The sequence below is a fragment of the Podarcis vaucheri genome (genome assembly GCF_965113315.1).
Source record: "Podarcis vaucheri genome assembly, chromosome: 18".
In the NCBI taxonomy this organism is placed as follows: domain Eukaryota; kingdom Metazoa; phylum Chordata; class Lepidosauria; order Squamata; family Lacertidae; genus Podarcis; species Podarcis vaucheri.
The window spans coordinates 12590215-12608067 of record NC_138756.1 but is presented as its reverse complement, the minus strand read 5'-3'; the positions used below and the strand labels follow the sequence as shown (position 1 = coordinate 12608067).

General features: G+C 46.4%; 1 protein-coding gene across 1 annotated transcript; it reads left to right on the top strand.

Annotated features, from left to right (window-relative positions):
- Positions 1-1267: 1267 nt before the first annotated feature.
- PIK3R2 (phosphoinositide-3-kinase regulatory subunit 2) lies at positions 1268-15921 on the top strand. Its single transcript, XM_082206368.1, has 16 exons — positions 1268-1388; positions 2294-2923; positions 3932-4024; positions 4646-4702; positions 4795-4929; positions 6066-6270; positions 6416-6501; positions 6914-7013; positions 7203-7301; positions 8452-8632; positions 10081-10206; positions 10544-10686; positions 10922-11098; positions 11371-11442; positions 12305-12475; positions 13551-15921. The coding sequence occupies exons 2-16, from the start codon at positions 2605-2607 to the stop codon at positions 13738-13740; spliced, it is 2154 nt and encodes a 717-aa protein (XP_082062494.1). The 5' UTR covers positions 1268-1388; positions 2294-2604; the 3' UTR covers positions 13741-15921.
- Positions 15922-17853: the final 1932 nt, after the last annotated feature.

Below are 17853 nucleotides of genomic sequence, written 5' to 3'. Positions count from 1 at the left end.
ATTTCTTTTTTAAAATAATAATAATAAAAATAATCGTGCTTTATTTTTTAAGTTGCCAAAATTACAAACATGAGGATATATACACAGTTTGTGTGTATATGTATGTATATATGTGTGTGTGTATTTTTATATTTTTACGTTTATAAATAAAATTAAAGCTTTCCTTGTGAGCCACCAGCAAGAGACAATAGACCATTTTCGCTTCCTTCCTTGGGGTGCCGTTGACCGTGGGCCCGATCCAACAGCCGCTGGGCTCTTATAATATAAATATTATATATAAATCTATAATAAATTAATAGATTTATTATGGTTCACATATGGAGCCTCCATGGACAGAGCCAGTCTACCTTAGAAGGCTATTCTGCTTGGGGGCCAAGCCAGGAACCTGAACTCGGGCCCTGATCCAGCTGCTGCCCTTCCCCTCTCACATCTGGAGGGCTAAATTATTATTATTATTATTATTATTATTATTATTATTATTATTATTATTATTTTGCCCCAGCCACTCTGGCGGCTTCCAACCCGCACAAAATTAACAATGAAACATCAAACGTTAAAAATAACCATCGGCTCCTATATATATGTAAAAAGTCGCGACGATTTTAAAATAAACCACTTACACCCAAGAAAGCAATATGCGGCCGCTTATTAGAATCCAATAGCTAAAATTAAACCACCAGCAAGTCATTAATTAGACAGTTGACGCGTCATATAATCGAGAAAAATAGCAGCGTTGCATAAAATGCAATCGTACAAAACGACGTGAAAGGGTTAAATTAAGAAACGAAGACGAACTTATTATTATTATTATTATTATTATTATTATTATTATTATATATTGATATCCCCTCCATCTGGCTGGGTTTCCGCAGCCACTCTCGGCAAAATATTATAAAATACAATAATTCCGTCCGATATTCAAAGCTTCCCTAAACGAATTTAAAACGAAACGAAACGAAATGAATTCGGAAATCCTTCATTGCTAGAGCGCTTTCAAGGCGCTAGTCCTCAGCGAGGGGCGTTGCAGCGGGGTCAGACTGGATGAACCCTGGAACCCTGGAACCCCCTCCCTGCCTTACATTATTTCCTCTCTTCCCTCCCTCTTCCCTCTCGCTCCTCCTCTCCGTAATCTCGCACCCGGAAGGAATTTCTCCCCATCTTTCCCTCCTGACTCCGGAGAAAAAAATCCCTTTTCTCTCTGACTCTCTGTCGCCCCCCCCCTTGCTCTGGACCCCCCCTTTTCCCGGACCCCCAAACCTGACCCTTGCCTCCATCTGCCTTACTCCTTTCTCTGGGGAAAGAGCCAGGATCCTGCCCGTCCCCCCCAACTGAAGACAAGAAAGGATATGGGGCGGGAGAGAGCCATAAATCCCAATTTTATTTTTTAAGTAAGCAGAATTTTTTGGGGGTGTGTGTTGGAAAAGCAGGGTGGGAGGCAGCCTGGGAGAGGAGGTGGGAATCGCGCCCACCCGTGGGTGCCGCTGCTCCTGGATCGGGGCCAGGGTTTGGGGAGGGAGGAGGAGACAGAGAGCCATTTTTGGTGGTTTTATATCCTGGTTCTGTTCTGAGACGCCCCAGGTATAGGGCAGCATATAAATTCTAATAATAATAATAATAATAATAATAATAATAATAATAATAATAATAATGGAACCTCCAGCTGCAGGGACAGTCTACCTGGATTCCTAGCTTTTGGCCGGACTTTTCCCTGTAAATTCGATTTCCCTATTCCATAATTGTTCCCATGCTTCTGTATCTATATTATGACCCAGTGGATTTTACCCACTCACTATTATTATTATTATTATTATTATTATTATTATTATTATCTCCTGGCCTTGGCATTGACTGCTGCTGCTTTGTGGGGCAAACCCAGCCAGATGGGCAAGGAAAAAGAATATATTATTATTATTATTATTATTATTATTATTATTATTATTATTTGAATAATTCTCTCCTTTCCCCCCGGATGGGCAAGGAAAAAAGAATATATTATTATTATTATTATTATTTGAATAATTCTCTCCTTCCCCCCCGGATGGGTGAGGAATAAAAAACATATTATTATTATTATTAATGGAATAATTCTCTCCTTTCCCCCCAGGATGGGCGAGGAAAAAAGAATATATTATTATTATTATTATTATTATTATTATTATTATTATTATTTGAATAATTCTCTCTTTCCCCCCCGGATGTGTGAGGAATGAAGAATATATAATTATTATTATTATTATTATTATTATTATTTGAATAATTCTCTCTCCTTCCCCCCCCCCTGCTGCTTTTCCAGGGTCCCCATCCAGCGCATCGGAAACACCCGCCCCCCCCCCGGAAAAACCCCGCTGGGCCGCCGCTCCACCCGCCTCCCCGGATTATGGTGGTCGCTCCCTCCCTCTGCTCCATCGTGTGGCTGAGTCGCGGGTTCAAGTTGCGGGAGCGCGGCTGCACTTAAGGGGCTGGCCGGGCGCTGCGCCTCCTCGCTCCGACCCCCGGACCCCCCGGACCCGACCCATGCGGAGCCCCCCGGGAGCGTAGCGGCGAGGGGCGCCTTTCCTCATCCCTCGGCGGAGCGCTTTCCTCCGCTCGCTCCTCCCGGGAAACATGGGCAGCGCCGACGGCTTCCAGTACCGGGCCTTGTACCCGTACCGCAAGGAGCGGGAGGCTGACATTGACCTGCTGCCCGGAGACACCCTGGTGGTCAGCAAGGGGGCGCTGCAGGCGCTGGGGTTCAAGGACGGCGATGAGCAGACCCCCCACCAGATCGGCTGGATCCTGGGGGTCAACGAGCGGACCAAGCAGAAGGGCGACTTCCCCGGGACCTACGTGGAGTACCTGGGGCCCGTCAAGATCCCCCTGCCGCCCCACCGGCCCCGGGGGATCAGGCCCCTGCCGGCCGCACCAGCGTCCAAAGAGGAAGCAGGTGAGGTGCGGGGATGACGAGCGCGGTGAGCGGGGCAGATAGAAATCTAGTCTTATGTTTTTCATTTTTTTATTTAAAAAAATCGCATTTAAAAACAATTAAATTGGATTTTTAAAAACAATTAAATTGGATTTTTTTTAAAAATTAAATTGGATTTTAAAAAAACAATTAAATTGGATTTTTTTAAAAAAAATTAAATTGGATTTAAAAAAAATAAATAAATTGGATTTTTAAAAAAATTAAATTAGATTTTTAAAAATGTAAATCGGATTTTTAAAATAAAATGCATTTGGAGGAAAAGCCCTTTCTAAAGCTTTTCTGTTTGAGTTACATTGTAGCCCAAAGGCTACAATTAGGAAGTAAGGTTCTTTTTAAAGGTTTTTCACATGTGCTAAAACTGAGTCTAAGTTGCTGTTTTTTAATCGTTTAACCACATCGGTTAAGAAAAATGGATACATATGTTATAGTGTTACTGCTTTAGTTAAACAAAGTGTTTAAATTGTTATTAAGGAAATGATTGGTTTTCTCCTATAGCAGAAAAGTTGTCCAAATATAAAGTTAACTTAATAAACCTCACGATAATGTTCATCATTATCTTATGTATTTCTAAGAGTAGAACTAAATCAATAATTTCACGACTGTGAAAACTACTCTGAAAATCCATTATTCCAAAAAGGAAACCTTCATTTGGTTGTCAGTATTCCTGCTGAGCCTTTCTGTAAAAAAATGGATTTAAACCAAGTCTTACAGACTGGCGATTTAAATGGCGATTTAAATGGATTTGATTTAAGTAAAACCAACCCTGGTGATTTAAATGGTGATTTAAATGGATTTGAACTAAATAGAACCAACCCTTTTCCGTTGAGATTTCCCGCATTGCTGGGGGGGGGCGGGCGGGTTGGGCTGGATGACCGCTGGGGGTCCCCCTCCGTTTCAAGGGGTCTCTCTCTCTCTCTCTCTCGCCCCCCAAATTGACTGTCTGCTCCCCCCCGATTTCTCCTCCCCCAGGACTGGCTCTCCCCGAACTCTCTGAGCAGTTCGCTCCCCCCGAAGTGGCGCCCCCCCTGCTGTGCAGGCTGGTGGACGCCATTGAGAAGAAAGGTGAGCAGAACGGGGTGTGGGGGTGGGATGGAGGGTGCGTGGTTTTTTTTTGGGGGGTGCTAGTCCTCATGAAAAGGCTTCTAGTGAATTTGGGGAGGGGGTCTGACATTCCCTTTCCTGACGTTTTGAGCCCTTTTTTAATAATGGGGGGGGGGTTCGAAGGGGCACCTCGACTCCCCGTCTGGGAAAGAGACAGGACACCCAGAAATGATGATGATGATGATAATTACAGGCAGATGGGAGGGTTATAAATAAATTATTATTATTATTATTATTATTATTATTATTATTATTATTACAACCTGATGGGAGGGTTATAAATATATTATTATTATTATTATTATTATTATTACAGCCTGATGGGAGTGTTATAAATAAATTATTATTATTATTAGTAGTAGTAGTAGTATTAGTATTATTATTATTACTGCCAGATGGGAGGGTTATAAATATATTATTATTATTATTACTAGTTGAGCAAGGGGCTGGCAGGAACCCCGGTGGAGCATTTTACAGGAAAGGTTTTTAATTGACTTCTTTCCCCCGTGGAGAGTGGGTGGGGGTGGGGGTCCCGCGCCCCTTGAGACCCCCAAGTCGACCGGCTTTGTGTTTTCCCCACAGGGCTGGACAGCGCATCTCTCTATCGGACGTCCTGCTCACAGCTGAGGCTGGGAGCTGGTGAGTGGCAGGCGGATGGCATGCAATAATTCCATTAAAATGATGATGATGATGATGATGTTGTTGTTGTTGTTGTTATTTTCTCCCCCCAGACTGGGCTGCGTCCGGCGACTTGGACGCCTTCGATCCCCCGTCTCTGGGAGAGGCTCTCAAGGGGTACCTGCAAGACCTGCCCACCCCGGTGGTCCCGCCTGGACTCGGGTGCGAAATCCTGCGCATCCTCCAGGGTGAGGCGTATTCTCATTTCCACAAACATTTGGGGGGCTGTGTGTGTATATATACAGGGGTACACTGGTTCCCAAACTTAATCCGTTCCCCCAAAATAGGGGGCATCTTATAGACGGAAAAATGTGCTCCGGAAATTCCGTTCCAAAACCAAAGCGTTCCAAAACCAAGGCATGCTTTTGCATAGAAATTCATGCAAAACAGATTAATCTGTTCCAGGCTTTTAACAGCAACCCCTAAAACAGCAATTTAACGTGAATTTTACTATCTAACGAGTCCATCGATCCATAAAACAAAAGCAATAATCAGTGTACTGTACTATAAAATAAATAAGGAAGTATTGTAGATGATCAAAATTAGAATTACTATTTTTTCTTTACCTGCACTGATGACGGTCCTTGTTTGGATGGGGGGCTTTTATCCATTTCCGCAGTCAATCAATCAATCAATCAATCAGTAGCTGAACTGGGTTAACCGAAGTTAACCAAAAAAGCCTCAAAAACGCAAAATAAAGATCAAAAGTGCCAAACTTCATCCGTTCTGGAAGTCCATTTGTTCAGAAATTTTGGTGCAATTTTGGACATTATTTTTTAGGGGGAAAACCTCGCACACGGGAAGAATGGAATAAATTTAATGATTATTTAGTTAAATTTGTGAAGTTAAACTAACTGAAAACATCTTGCAGATACTTAATTGGGCTTAGGATGTTATTTATGTTAAGTGATGAATTCATATGTTCAATTCTATAAGGTGACGATTTAAGGATGTTCATGTCGAAGTTATATTTCATAAAAATTGGGATTTGGAAAACCGTTCAAAGGACAGGCAACGAAATTCAACCAAGGGGAAGCGAGGAAGTCGCTTAACAAAGTTAATAAGTGTAATTTTCAATAAGGCGATGATTTATGTTTGGTGTGTTTGTTTGTTTATAATATTGTGAAAACCAATAAAAAATGGGAAAAGAAAAACCTTGCACACGGAAAAATACAGTTTGATTACCAAGGTACCCCTGAGCGCGCGCAGAGTGCCTCGGTTCTCCTGGACCCAGGACTTTGGGGGGGGGTCCTTTGAGCCCCCCAAATCTGTCTCTTCTCTCTCTCTTTTTTGGAAATCAACCCCCTCCTTTCCTTTTTTGCAGACGCGCCTCCTCCGGACTCGGGCCGGCAGCATCTCCTGTCTCTCCTGTCTCCGCCGGCCATGCCCCTGGCGCACTTGCTGACGCTGCAGTTCCTCCTGCGCCACTGGGCCAAGGTGGCAGAGCAGGCCGAGAGCAACGGGCTGGGGCCCCGGGCCCTGGGGGAGCAATTCGGGGGCCTGCTCCTGCGGGGGGCGCCGGCCGCCAGGTGGGTCAGAACCCGAACCCGGGACCCTTCTCTGGACATCCGCTCTGTTCTGTTTTATTCCGCCCTGAGACCTCCGGGTAGAGTTAATCGCGGCCTGTGTGTGGATTATTAAGGGGGTAACCCTGGGGTCTTTTCTGCCCCCCAGCGCTGAGGGGACCCCGGATTTCTCTGCCCTTTTCCTGGAGCTGCTCCTGGAGGCGAAAGACCCCGAGGCTGATTTGCCCCCGCCGGGTAAGAATCGGGAGCTGGTTCTGGGTGCGAGTGGCGGCGGCAGTGGCATAGCGTGGGGGGTGCAGGGGGGGCCGGCCGCACCGGGCGCAACATCTGGGGGTTAGGGTTAGGGGGCGCAAATGCTACCCATGATATTTTTTATTTTATATTATTTTATATTTTTATTATTTTATTCTATATTTGATTTTATATTATTTATTTTATTCTATATTTGATTATTTTATGTTTTTATTCCTTATTTTATCCTATGTTTTATTTTATATTTTATTATTTTATATTATTTATTTTGTTTATTTTATATTTTATTTCATATTGATTTAATTGATTAATTAGATGGGGGCGGGACAGGAAATGGTCCTCAGGCTTTTCTTAACCCCCCCTGCCCCCCCCAATTCCCACTTTCTCTTTCCAGCCCTGCCCCCCAAACCCAAGCCGGCAGCCTCCGCCCCCCTGGCCAACGGGAACGGCCCCACCCTCCAGGACGCCGAGTGGTACTGGGGCGACATTTCCAGGTAACGGGGGGCTGGGGGGCAGTATTCGTGCATTGTAATATTTTTAATATTGAATATTGCGTTTTATTCTTTTGCCGGAAGCCGCCCAGAGCAGCTGGGGAAACCAGGGTCGAAATAATAAATTATGATGACAAATGGAAATAAAGAATCGGCATATGAATGCAAATAAATAATCCCCGTCTCCCCCAGGGAGGAAGTGAACGAGAAGCTCAGAGACACCCCCGACGGGACGTTCCTGGTCCGGGACGCATCCAGCAAAATCCAGGGCGAATACACACTGACGCTCAGGTGAGTCCAGCCCCCCGGTCTTGGGGGGGAGAGGCAAAAACTGCCCTCCAAGTTTTGCAAAGAAAAGAAAAATAGGCATTGTTAACCCGTGGAACTCCCTGCCACTTGACGGTCGCTGATTCGGCTCCCAAAAAGGATCTGGCAAATGGATTTCTGTATCCCAATGCTGGGAATATTATTTTCTTGCACGATTCCCATGTTGCCGGTACCCTCCTTTGCAAAACATCGAAATAAAATGTTATGTATTCCGTATCTTCTTTTTGGGACTTTGCAAAAAAAGTTCAAAAAAGCAACTTTGGCCAAAAAACTCCCCAAACGATTACAGAATTTAAAAGCTCAAGACAAGATAAAATGCTGTAGAATCACATTTTTATATCATTTATGGCCGTTCATCTCCCAGGAAGGAAACTGACCTGTAGGGAAAACGAGAGAATGGACGTATTTTTGTAAACTAAGAATTCTTTAATAAAAATATATTTAAAAGGAAGAGAAGGAAGGAAGGAAGAGGAGAGAGAGAGAGAGCAAAAGGAAGAAAGAAAGAAAGAAAAAGAAAGAAAGAAAGAAAGAAAGAAAGAAAGAAAGAAAGAAAGAAAGGGAGGGAGGGAAGGAAGGAAATGAAATGAAAAAAGGAAGAGAAGGAAGGAGAGAGAGAGAGCGAAAGAAAGAGGGAGGGAAGGCAGGAAGGAAGGAAGGAAGGAAGGAAGGAAGGAAGGAAGGAAGGAAGGAAATTAGGTGGCGAAGGAAGGAAGGAAGGAAGGAAAGAGAGAGAAGGAAGGAAGGAAGGAAGGAAGGAAGGGGTGAGAGAGAGAGAGAGAGAGAGAAAGAAGGAAGGAAGAAAAGAAGAAGGAAGGAAGGAAGGAAGGAAGGAGAAATTAGGTGGCGAAGAAAGGAAAAAATGAAGGAGGAGAAGGAAGAAAAGAGAGAAGGAAGGAAGGGAAGAAAGAAAGAAGGAAGGAAAGAGAAGGAAGGAAGGAAAGGAAGAAAGAAGGAAAGAAAGGGAGGGAAGGAAGGAAGGAAACCCTTCTGACATCAAAGTATCCCATTGGCCGATTAAATTCCCTCACCTATTCCCCGGGTCCCGGTTGCGAATCCTGCTCTGCCTGGCCCCCCACGTCTGACGCCCGTCTCTCCCTCCTCCTCCTCCCGGCAGGAAAGGAGGCAACAACAAGCTGATCAAGATCTTCCACCGCGAAGGGAAGTACGGCTTTTCGGAGCCGCTGACCTTTGGCTCGGTGGTGGAGCTCATCACCCACTACCGGCACGAGTCCCTGGCCCAGTACAACGCCAAGCTGGACACCCGACTCCTCTACCCCATCTCCAAGTACCAGCAGGTGGGTCGCGGGGGGGGGGAGCCCCGTCCTGAGAAACAAGGGGGGGGTCGTCCGGGCCAGGTTCCAGCAAAAAAAAAAACCAAGCTAGAATTCCAGGTAGACTGCGCCTGCAGCTGGAGGCTCCATTATTATTATTATTATTATTATTATTATTATTAACCCCAAGAAATCCAGGTAGACTGCGCCTGCCGCTGGAGGTTCCATCATCATCATTATTATTATTATTATTATTATTATTATTATTAAAAACCCCCAAGAAATCCAGGGAGACTGTGCCTGCAGCTGGAGGCTCCATTATTATTATTATTATTATTATTATTATTATTATTATTATTATTATTAAAAAACCGCCAAGAAATCCAGGTAGACTGTGCCTGCAGCTGGAGGCTCCATTATTATTATTATTATTATTATTATTATTATTATTATTATTATTATTATTAAAAAACCGCCAAGAAATCCAGGTAGACTGTGCCTGCAGCTGGAGGTTCCATTATTATTATTATTATTATTATTATTATTAAAAACAACAACCTGGAAATCCAGGTAGACTGCGCCTGCAGCTGGAGGTTCCATTATTATTATTATTATTATTATTATTATTATTATTAAAAACAACAACCTAGAAATCCAGGTAGACTGCACCTGCAGCTGGAGGTTCCATTATTATTATTATTATTATTATTATTATTATTATTATTATTATTAAAAAACCCCAAGAAATCCAGGGAGACTGCGCCTGCCGCTGGAGGTTCCATCATTATTATTATTATTATTAAAAAACCCCAAGAAATCCAGGGAGACTGCGCCTGCAGCTGGAGGTTCCTCTATTATTATTATTATTATTATTATTATTATTATTATTATTAAAAAACCCCAAGAAATCCAGGTAGACTGCGCCTGCAGCTGGAGGTTCCTCTATTATTATTATTATTATTATTATTATTATTATTATTATTAAAACAACAACCAAGAAATCCAGGTAGACTGTGCCTGCAGCTGGAGGTTCCATTATTACTATTATTATTATTATTATTAAAAAAACCCCCAAAAAATCCAGGTAGACTGTGCCTGCAGCTGGAGGTTCCATTATTATCATTATCATTATCATTATTATCATCATTATTATTGGAATTTATCTACTGCCCCTCTGCCCAGAGGTCTCAGGCCTCAGCATCCTCTTTCCCCAGGGGCCGGAAAGCTGCCCCACCGCCAAAAGCCGCCAGCGGGATCCGAGTTCGAGAGCATCGCAATTGATTGATTGATTAGATTTGTATACTTCTGGGGTTCCCGGCCGTCAGCGCGAAGGCGGCCCACCCACCTCCTTCCTCGGAGGTCCCCCGGCGGAGCTTGGAGGGCTGCCGGCCTGGGTTTCTCGATCCGGGGTTCCTGCGGGTTGGGATGGATGACCCCTGGGGGTCCCACCATGTCCGGCTTCTCCTTGGCAGGACCAAGTGGTGAAGGAGGACAGCGTGGAGGCCGTCGGGGAGCAGCTGAAGGTCTACCACCAGCAGTACCAGGACAAGAGCCGGGAGTATGACCTGCTCTACGAGGAATACACCCGCACCTCCCAGGTGAGCCGGGCTCGGGCAGGCAGCAGCACTTGCGGGGCCCAGCCGGAGCCGAATTTCGCACCCGGGACCCGCTGCTGCAAAGCGGGCTTGCTCTGAACCTTCAGCTTCTAGTCCTCAGCGTGAACTCTGCTCAATAAGAGCCTGCAAGAAGCTGCCTTGCGCCCTTGGTGTTGCCCACACGGGCTGGCAGGCAGCCTCCCTTGCGGTCGCTCTTAACCTTCAGCTTCTAGTCCTCAGCGTGAACTCTGCTCAATTGGGGGGGGGGTTCCTGCGGGCGGCTGGCAAGGGGGTCTCCCTCTCACCGCACCCCCCCCTCTCTTCCTCACCCCCCCCCCAGGAGCTGCAGATGAAGCGGACGGCCATTGAGGCCTTCAACGAGACCATCAAGATCTTTGAGGAGCAGTGCCAGACGCAGGAGAAGTGCAGCCGCGATTACATCGAGCGCTTCCGCAGGGAGGGGAACGACAAGGAGATCCAGCGGTTATTACCATTATTATTATATAATTATCCTGCAAGCTCTGGTTATTATTACTATTATTATTAATAATAATAATAGTCCTGCAAGCACTGGTTGTTTTTTTGATGATGATGATGATGATTATTATTATTACATATAACGCTTATCCTGCAAGCCACCCCCACATCTTCGGATGAGTTTGAAAAATTTATATAATGCTTTAAAATGTCTTTATCGTTTATACCCCGCCTGGCTCAGAATCCTGATGAATTCGGAGAAGCTGAAATCTCGCGTTGCCGAAATCCACGACAGCAAAATGCAGCTGGAGGAGGACCTCAAGCAGCAAGCGTCCGAAAACCGGGAAATTGACAAGCGCATGAACAGCCTCAAGCCGGACCTCCTGCAGCTGCGGAAACTGCGCGACCAATACTTGGTGTGAGTGCGAGGGCCCTGGCCGCCCAGTGGTTAGAGCACCCGCTTCAGGCAGACCCGGGTTCAACCCCTCCTCTCCAAACCAGCCTCTCTCTTTTTTGCCCGTAACCATGAGGACTAGCGCCTTGCTTTGTCTCCCAAGGCTCGACCCAAGTTCGAATTCTCCCGCTTGGCTGCTCGGGCCGGCCTGAGATTCGAATCCGCCACCAGGTGGAACGAGGGGCGGAGCTCGTCCTACGAGGGGGTCCTGATTTTTCCCCTCTCCCCCCCCCCAGGTGGCTGACCCAAAAGGGGACGCGGCAGAAGCAGATCAACGAGTGGCTGGGGATCAAGAACGAGACGGAGGAGTAAGTTTATTTCATTTGCAGCTTCTCTCTTCCTTCCTTCCTGCCTCCCTCCCTCCCTTCTCTTTATTTCCTTCCTTTTTCCCTTCATTCTATTCCTTCCTTCTCTGTTCTTCCTTCCTTCGTTCTTTCCTTTTTTCCCTTCTCTTCCTCTCCCCCTTCCTTCCTTCCTTCCTTCTCCTTCCCTCCTTTCCTTCCCTTCCCTTCCTTCCCTTCCTTCCTTCCTTCCTTCTCTTTCTTTCTTTCCTTCCTTCCTTTCCTTCTTTCCTTCTTTCCTTCCTTCTCTTTCCTTCCTTCCTTCCTTCCTTCCTTCCTTCCTTCTCTTTCTTTCTTTCTTTCTTTCCTTCCTTCCTTCCTTCCTTTCCTTCTTTCCTTCTTTCCTTCCTTCTCCTTCCTTCCTTCCCTCCTTTCCTTCCCTTCCCTTCCTTCCCTCCCTTCCTTCCTTCCTCCCTTCCTTCCTTCCTTCCTTCCTCCCTTCGTCCCTTCCCCTTTCATTTTATTCTGACAAAGCAACAATCACAAATAAACAAGAATAAAAACGGACACCCCACCACCAAGACCCTTCCATTGTAACACAACCATGATATTATTCTTTTCCCCCAAACGGCCCACAAATCATTTCCACCCTTTGAAGAATCCTCTCCTTCTTCCTTCCATTCCTTCATTCCCCCGCTGGGTCTTTGCCACCTCCACATCGTATCCCATCGGCGTCGACCTTTCGGCGCCTGGGCTGTCCCCCGTCGGAGGCCGGATACTGGGGAAGGGGCAGAACTGGGGCGCTGGGCCTCCAAACTGGGCACGGAGGAGACCCCCCTCTCCCCTTGGCCTCTCTTTCCGCCGCAACCTTTCTGCTTTTTTCCGCCAGCCACTACTCCATGATGGAGGACGAAGAGGAGCTCCCTCACCACGAGGAGCGGACGTGGTACGTGGGCAAGATCAACCGCACGCAGGCCGAGGAGATGCTGGCGGGCAAGAGAGACGGCACCTTCCTCATCCGGGAGAGCAGCCAGCGCGGCTGCTACGCCTGCTCCGTCGTGTGAGTCTCGGGGGGACGGGACACCGGGGGGTCATCCATCCCAACCCGCTGGCGACACTCTGTTTTTTAATTGCTATTCTGGTTTGGGAAGCAGGAAAGCGGTGCCTGCTTTCAATATGTGCATGCCAGAGAGAAGCTGTGTGGTTGAGAGATTGTAGAGTCATGGAGTGGGACCCCGGAGGGTCATCCATCCCAACCCGCTGGCGACGCGTTGGTTTTTAATTGCTTTCCTGATTTTGGAAGGGGGGAAACTGTGCCTGCTTTTCTTATGTGCCTGCCAGAGAGAAGTTGTGCGGTTGCGGGATGGTAGAGTCGTGGAGCGGGGCCCTTCACGATTTAAATCACTGGTCAGTAAGACTCCGATTTAAATCTTCTTTTTTTACGGAAAGGTTCAGCCTTGCTGGCCTCACCTTAATATTTACAACCAGACGAAGTTTCCTTTTTGGAATGATGAATTTTCAGAGTAGTTTTCACAGTTGTACAGTGGTACCGTGGGTTTCATACGCTTCAGGTTACAGACTCCGCTAACCCAGAAACAGTGCTTCAGGTTAAGAACTTTGCTTAATGATAAGAACATAAATCCATGCTCTGGCAATGCGGCAGCAGCGGGAGGCCCCATTAGCTAAAGTGGTGCTTCAGGTTAAGAACAGTTTCAGGTTAAGTACGGACCTCCGAAACGAATTAAGTACTTAACCCAAGGCACCACTGTATTGGAAATTACCTGCTACACCGCTTTATGGCTGCGAAACCAGGTCATGATATTTTGCCCTGGCCTTTAAAGAGATGCACACCTTGTGGAACAATAAGGAACCTTAATATTTTGGAAGATGGGACTTGTGAACGTCAAAGCAGCCGAAAAATGAGAGGATTGGACCCTTCTGAGCTCGAAGCAACAAAAATTTGGCAAAATATTTGGATTTTATGATATGTATTGGCATAATTCGGATTAATTAATGAGACGTGATTGGATTGTTAAATGGAAATTTAATGAATTTTTTTTTTAAGAACCTTAATATTTAAAGAACCCGTTCTGCGCCTCTCTGACGCTCCCCCCCCCCCCGTTCCCGCCCCGCAGGGTCGACGGCGACACGAAGCACTGCGTCATCTACAAGACGGCCACCGGCTTCGGTTTCGCGGAGCCCTACAACCTCTACGCCTCACTCAAGGAACTGGTCCTCCACTACAAGCACACCTCGCTGGTGCAACACAACGACTCGCTCAACGTCACCCTGGCGTACCCCATTTTCCCGCTGCCCCCCAGATGAAGGCCGGCTTGGGGGGTGGCTCTCTGCTCCACGAAATTCCCCCTCCCCGAAAAACTGCCCCTTTCCCCCTCTCCCTTTCGCCCCCAAACCCCAATATATATATATATCTCAATTATTTTCCTTTGCAACAGCATCCGGGGGCTGTTTTCCTTTCCAACTTTCCCCTTTCTTTTTGGTGCTAGCAATGCTTTCTCCACTAAGGGGGGGGGCAGCGACTTTCCTAAAGCTTTTTTAGGTCCCCCCCCCTCCTAAAAAAAAACCCCAACACTCCTTATCTCTGAAGGACGGGCACAGATCTTATTTTTCTTGGCAGAGACAAATCTGGTACTCGCTGTTCCCGTGGGGACAGTTTGGCTCTTTTCGTTTTGCAGGGGGGGCGTTCCTGTTTTATTTTTTACGCCGCTCCCCAGCCCTCCGCACTCGCCCCCCCCAGCCCAACGGTGTTGGGTCTCCTATGCAGAATTATGTTTCGTTTCTTCTTAAATATGCAAAAAAAGAGTGAGAGAGGGAAACAAGCCCTCTTGCAGCCATCTCCTATCTCTCAAGCTATTTTACCAGCTGCTGGGCAGGGAAATAGATCCTAACCCCCCCTCCAAAAAAAAAAAAAAAAATTCCCACTTGCTTCTGTGTCTCTGCCTCGGTTTGCCACGGTTGTAAAATGGGCGCAGGTTTTGCGTCCCCCGTGAGGCTTCCTTTTCCCGTGCCAGGAAAAAGTCTGGGGTCCTCAGAGCCCCCCCTTTCTCCTCTTTACACATAAAGCCATTTGTTGCCCCCCACCCAGCTAAGAGGGGCGGATAACGGGGGTAACAGGAACAAGCCAATCTCTCCCCTTCCTAAAATCGGGGTTCCCCTTTGCACACCCCAAGTGTGCCTGCTCTCTGCACCCCAAAGTCTGGAGCGGGGGGGGGGGCTTGCAAAATCCTTTTTTCCTCCCCCCGAAAAAGAGCCATTTGAACACTACAAATCTCCCCTCCCCTTGCGTAACATGTGTTGTGCTTTGTGCATGCGACAGGCCTTGTTCGGGTCCGCCATTCGAACCCAGGACCGGTTTCCTTTTTGTCTTCCTAGCAGGAAACCCCTTAGGATCTCCCCCCCCCCAAGAAATGCTCTCTTCCTCCCCCCCAAAAAAAATAAAATCCATATTTTTGCACCCTTCCAAAAGTGTGTGAGAGAGAGCTAGGGTTATAACTTTTTGACAACCTCGCAGCTCAGCCGGACGAACTTTTGCCTAAAAACGAACCGTCTTGCCATTTCCAAATCTTTGGGGGAAAGGTTATTTCTCTAAATCAATAAATCAATAAATCGATTTTTGCCTAGGGGACTGTATTATGCATTTTGTAATGTCTGCACAGCATACAGGAAAAATAGAGCTTGCAAATTTAATTTAATTTTCTTCGTTCAGAGCTTGCAAACTTCCGAATACTTGTGCATTGTTTTGTACATTGCACACCCCTTATTGCTTTGAATAAATCAAAGTGGCGGCTTTTCTTTGCTTTCTGCCGCAAATGCCATCGAGTTCCTACAACCCCTTGAATTGCACTTTTTTTATATATAGACTGATTTTTGGATTCTTTCAGAACATTCTCGGCCGTTTCAGGAAGTTCTGGGCAGCTGGGAAAAGTTTGAAACTGTTCTGTGAATATTTTTTTTTAAGTGCAGGTACTTATGAGTAGCAACGTGACTCCCAACTTTTCCTTCCCCCCGTTTTTGGGGACGAATTAGTCGGCTTTTCAATGTTTCCAGGCAAAAGTTCATCCCTTTAGGCTACAAGAAATCAGTATTTTGGGGAGAAAGTCAAAAAGTTATAACCCAAGTGTGCATCTCGGTTGTGCAAAGGAGTCGTTTACGAAAGTACCCCCAGTTGCAAAAAACCGTTTCCCCTTTCTAGGTTATACACAGATATGCAATATAACATTTTGACGCACCCCAAACCCCCATTTCCTGCCTCCCCCCTCATCAATTTTGGATGTTTAAGTGGGTCTTTTCTTAATTATTACTGCCCCCGCCGAAGTTTCCAGCAAATGAGAAAGTTCACCCGAGAACCGCCGTGTATTTGTGTCCGAGATTTGTTACTGTAAGATACATAGATTAAAAAAAGGGGGAGGGAGGGGAGAATTATTTAAAAGCAAAGTTTTGTACGGTACTTTAAAAATAAAATAAAAGGTGTTCATGCAAAACGTGGCTTTGGGGCGTCGCGGTTATTTCTGCCCCTCCGACTCTGTCTCCTCGTGCGTGAAGGCGAGGCGGAAGAAACATAGTTTCGCAATGAATTGCAGAATCGAGAACGGTAAGGGACCCCCAACGGTCATCTAGTCCAGCCCCCTTTTGCCCAAAACGGGACTTGAACCCGTGACTTGTGAGTTTAAGAGTCTCTTGGTACAGTCGCAACTAGGGCCAGGGCCTTTTCAGTACTGGCCCCGACTTCGTGGAAGAGACCAGGGCCCTGCAGGACTCAACATCTTTCCGCAGGGCCTGCAAGACGGAGCTGTTCCGCCTGGCCTTTGGCTTGGACTCAGTCTGACCCTTATGTTTCCCTCCCCTTATGGTCTTGACTTTTAAAATGAGGCTGCATTTTAAATTGCATTTTAACACGTATATTAAATGGGTTTTTTTTCCTTTTCCTATTATGTTTTTACTGTAATTTTACGGGTGTTAGCTGCCCTGAGCCGGGCTCTGGCCGGGGAGGGCAGGGTATACATAAAAATTATTATTGTTATTATTACTGACTAAGCTTAAATAGACTTAAAATTGAACTTGAAGGGGGGCACATTCATTTTAAAACGCTGCAAATCTCTGTGGGTTTCTTGTGGCTTTTTCACATTTATTTGCCACTTTCTCTCCTGCGAAGTTCTCAAGGCGTCTTGCGGGGCTCTCCCCCTTATCTCTGTTTTTAGCCTCACAGCAACCTTGCAAAATAGTCTGGGAGGGAGCGGCTGACCCATGCTTCCTCGCCAAGCAGGAATTCGAACCCGGGTCCCTGTCGAATCCCCACAGCGACCCGGCAAGGAGGGAGGTTGGGCTGAACGAGGGACCCCCAAGGTGCTTGCTGGCCGAGCGCGAGGATTCGAACCCAAGTCCTGGCCAGGCACTCGAGTCTGAACTTGAGTGGCGACACCCGCGTTGGCGGGGTTGGGCTGGATGACCCCCGGGGGTCCCTCCCAGCTGTGATCTTTCAATCCCTCGCCAGAGGGAGATCTGGAACGGACAAGGCCCTGTTGGCCGAATTTTCCTGGCGGGAAATTAAAGGGATATAAAGGCAAGACGTTGTTGGGTTTTGTGCGTTTTCTTAGAACCAGCGTTTTAAGGAACAGAGAAGGGGGAAGAGAAAGAGTGAGGCTTTTTTCCGGAAAAGAGAAGTGAGACTCGTGGGTCTTAATCTGGGCACGAGGGGGTGGCAGTTCCCGTTTTCTGGAGGTGGCTAAAGCTGGCTGACTTTGAACCGTTTGCAGCAGGGATTTCAAGCGGTAGAAAGAATAGAACCTCCTGCAAATAAAAGTTGCATTTTCAGCTGAATTTGGGGGGAGCATCTGTCGCCCGGAGCTATTTCAATGGCTTCCACTCGACGTGCTCCTTGCAAACAGCCAAAAGCCTGCAGATTTTGATAAATACAGTGGTCCCTTGGTTCTCAAACTGAATCCGTTCCAAAACCAAAGCGTTCCAAAACCAAGGCCTGCTTTTCCCATAGAAAGGAATGCAAAATGGATTAATCCGTTCCAGAGTTTTAAAAACAACGCCCAAGACAGCAATTGAACATGGATTTTACTATCTAACGAGACCATCGATCCCTAAAATGAAAGCAATGTGCCGTACTATAAAATAAATAAGAACAGTATTGTAGATGATAAAAATTAAAATTATCCCCCCCCCCTTTAGCGGCATTGATGATAGTCATTGTTTGGATGGGGGGGCTTTTATCCATTTCCGCAGTCACACAATCAATCGATCAGTAGCTGAACTGGGTTCCACAGAGTCACAGAAACAAAAGAAGAGACACAAAAACGCAAAATAAATAGCGCAAGCAGACCTCAGCATAACGCTCAAATCAGAAGCGTAACACTCAAAACGGATCACGTTTGGCTTCCAAAAAAAGTTCGCCAACTGGAACACTTCCGG

Excerpts from the sequence above, each read along its gene's own strand:
- PIK3R2 (XM_082206368.1), top strand. The coding sequence starts at position 2,605 with ATGGGCAGCGCCGACGGCTTCCAGTACCGGGCCTTGTACCCGTACCGC. Across the intron at positions 2,924-3,931 it reads AGCGTCCAAAGAGGAAGCAG|GACTGGCTCTCCCCGAACTC; the intron begins GTGAGGTGCGGG and ends CTCCTCCCCCAG. Across the intron at positions 11,443-12,304 it reads ATCAAGAACGAGACGGAGGA|CCACTACTCCATGATGGAGG; the intron begins GTAAGTTTATTT and ends TTTTTCCGCCAG.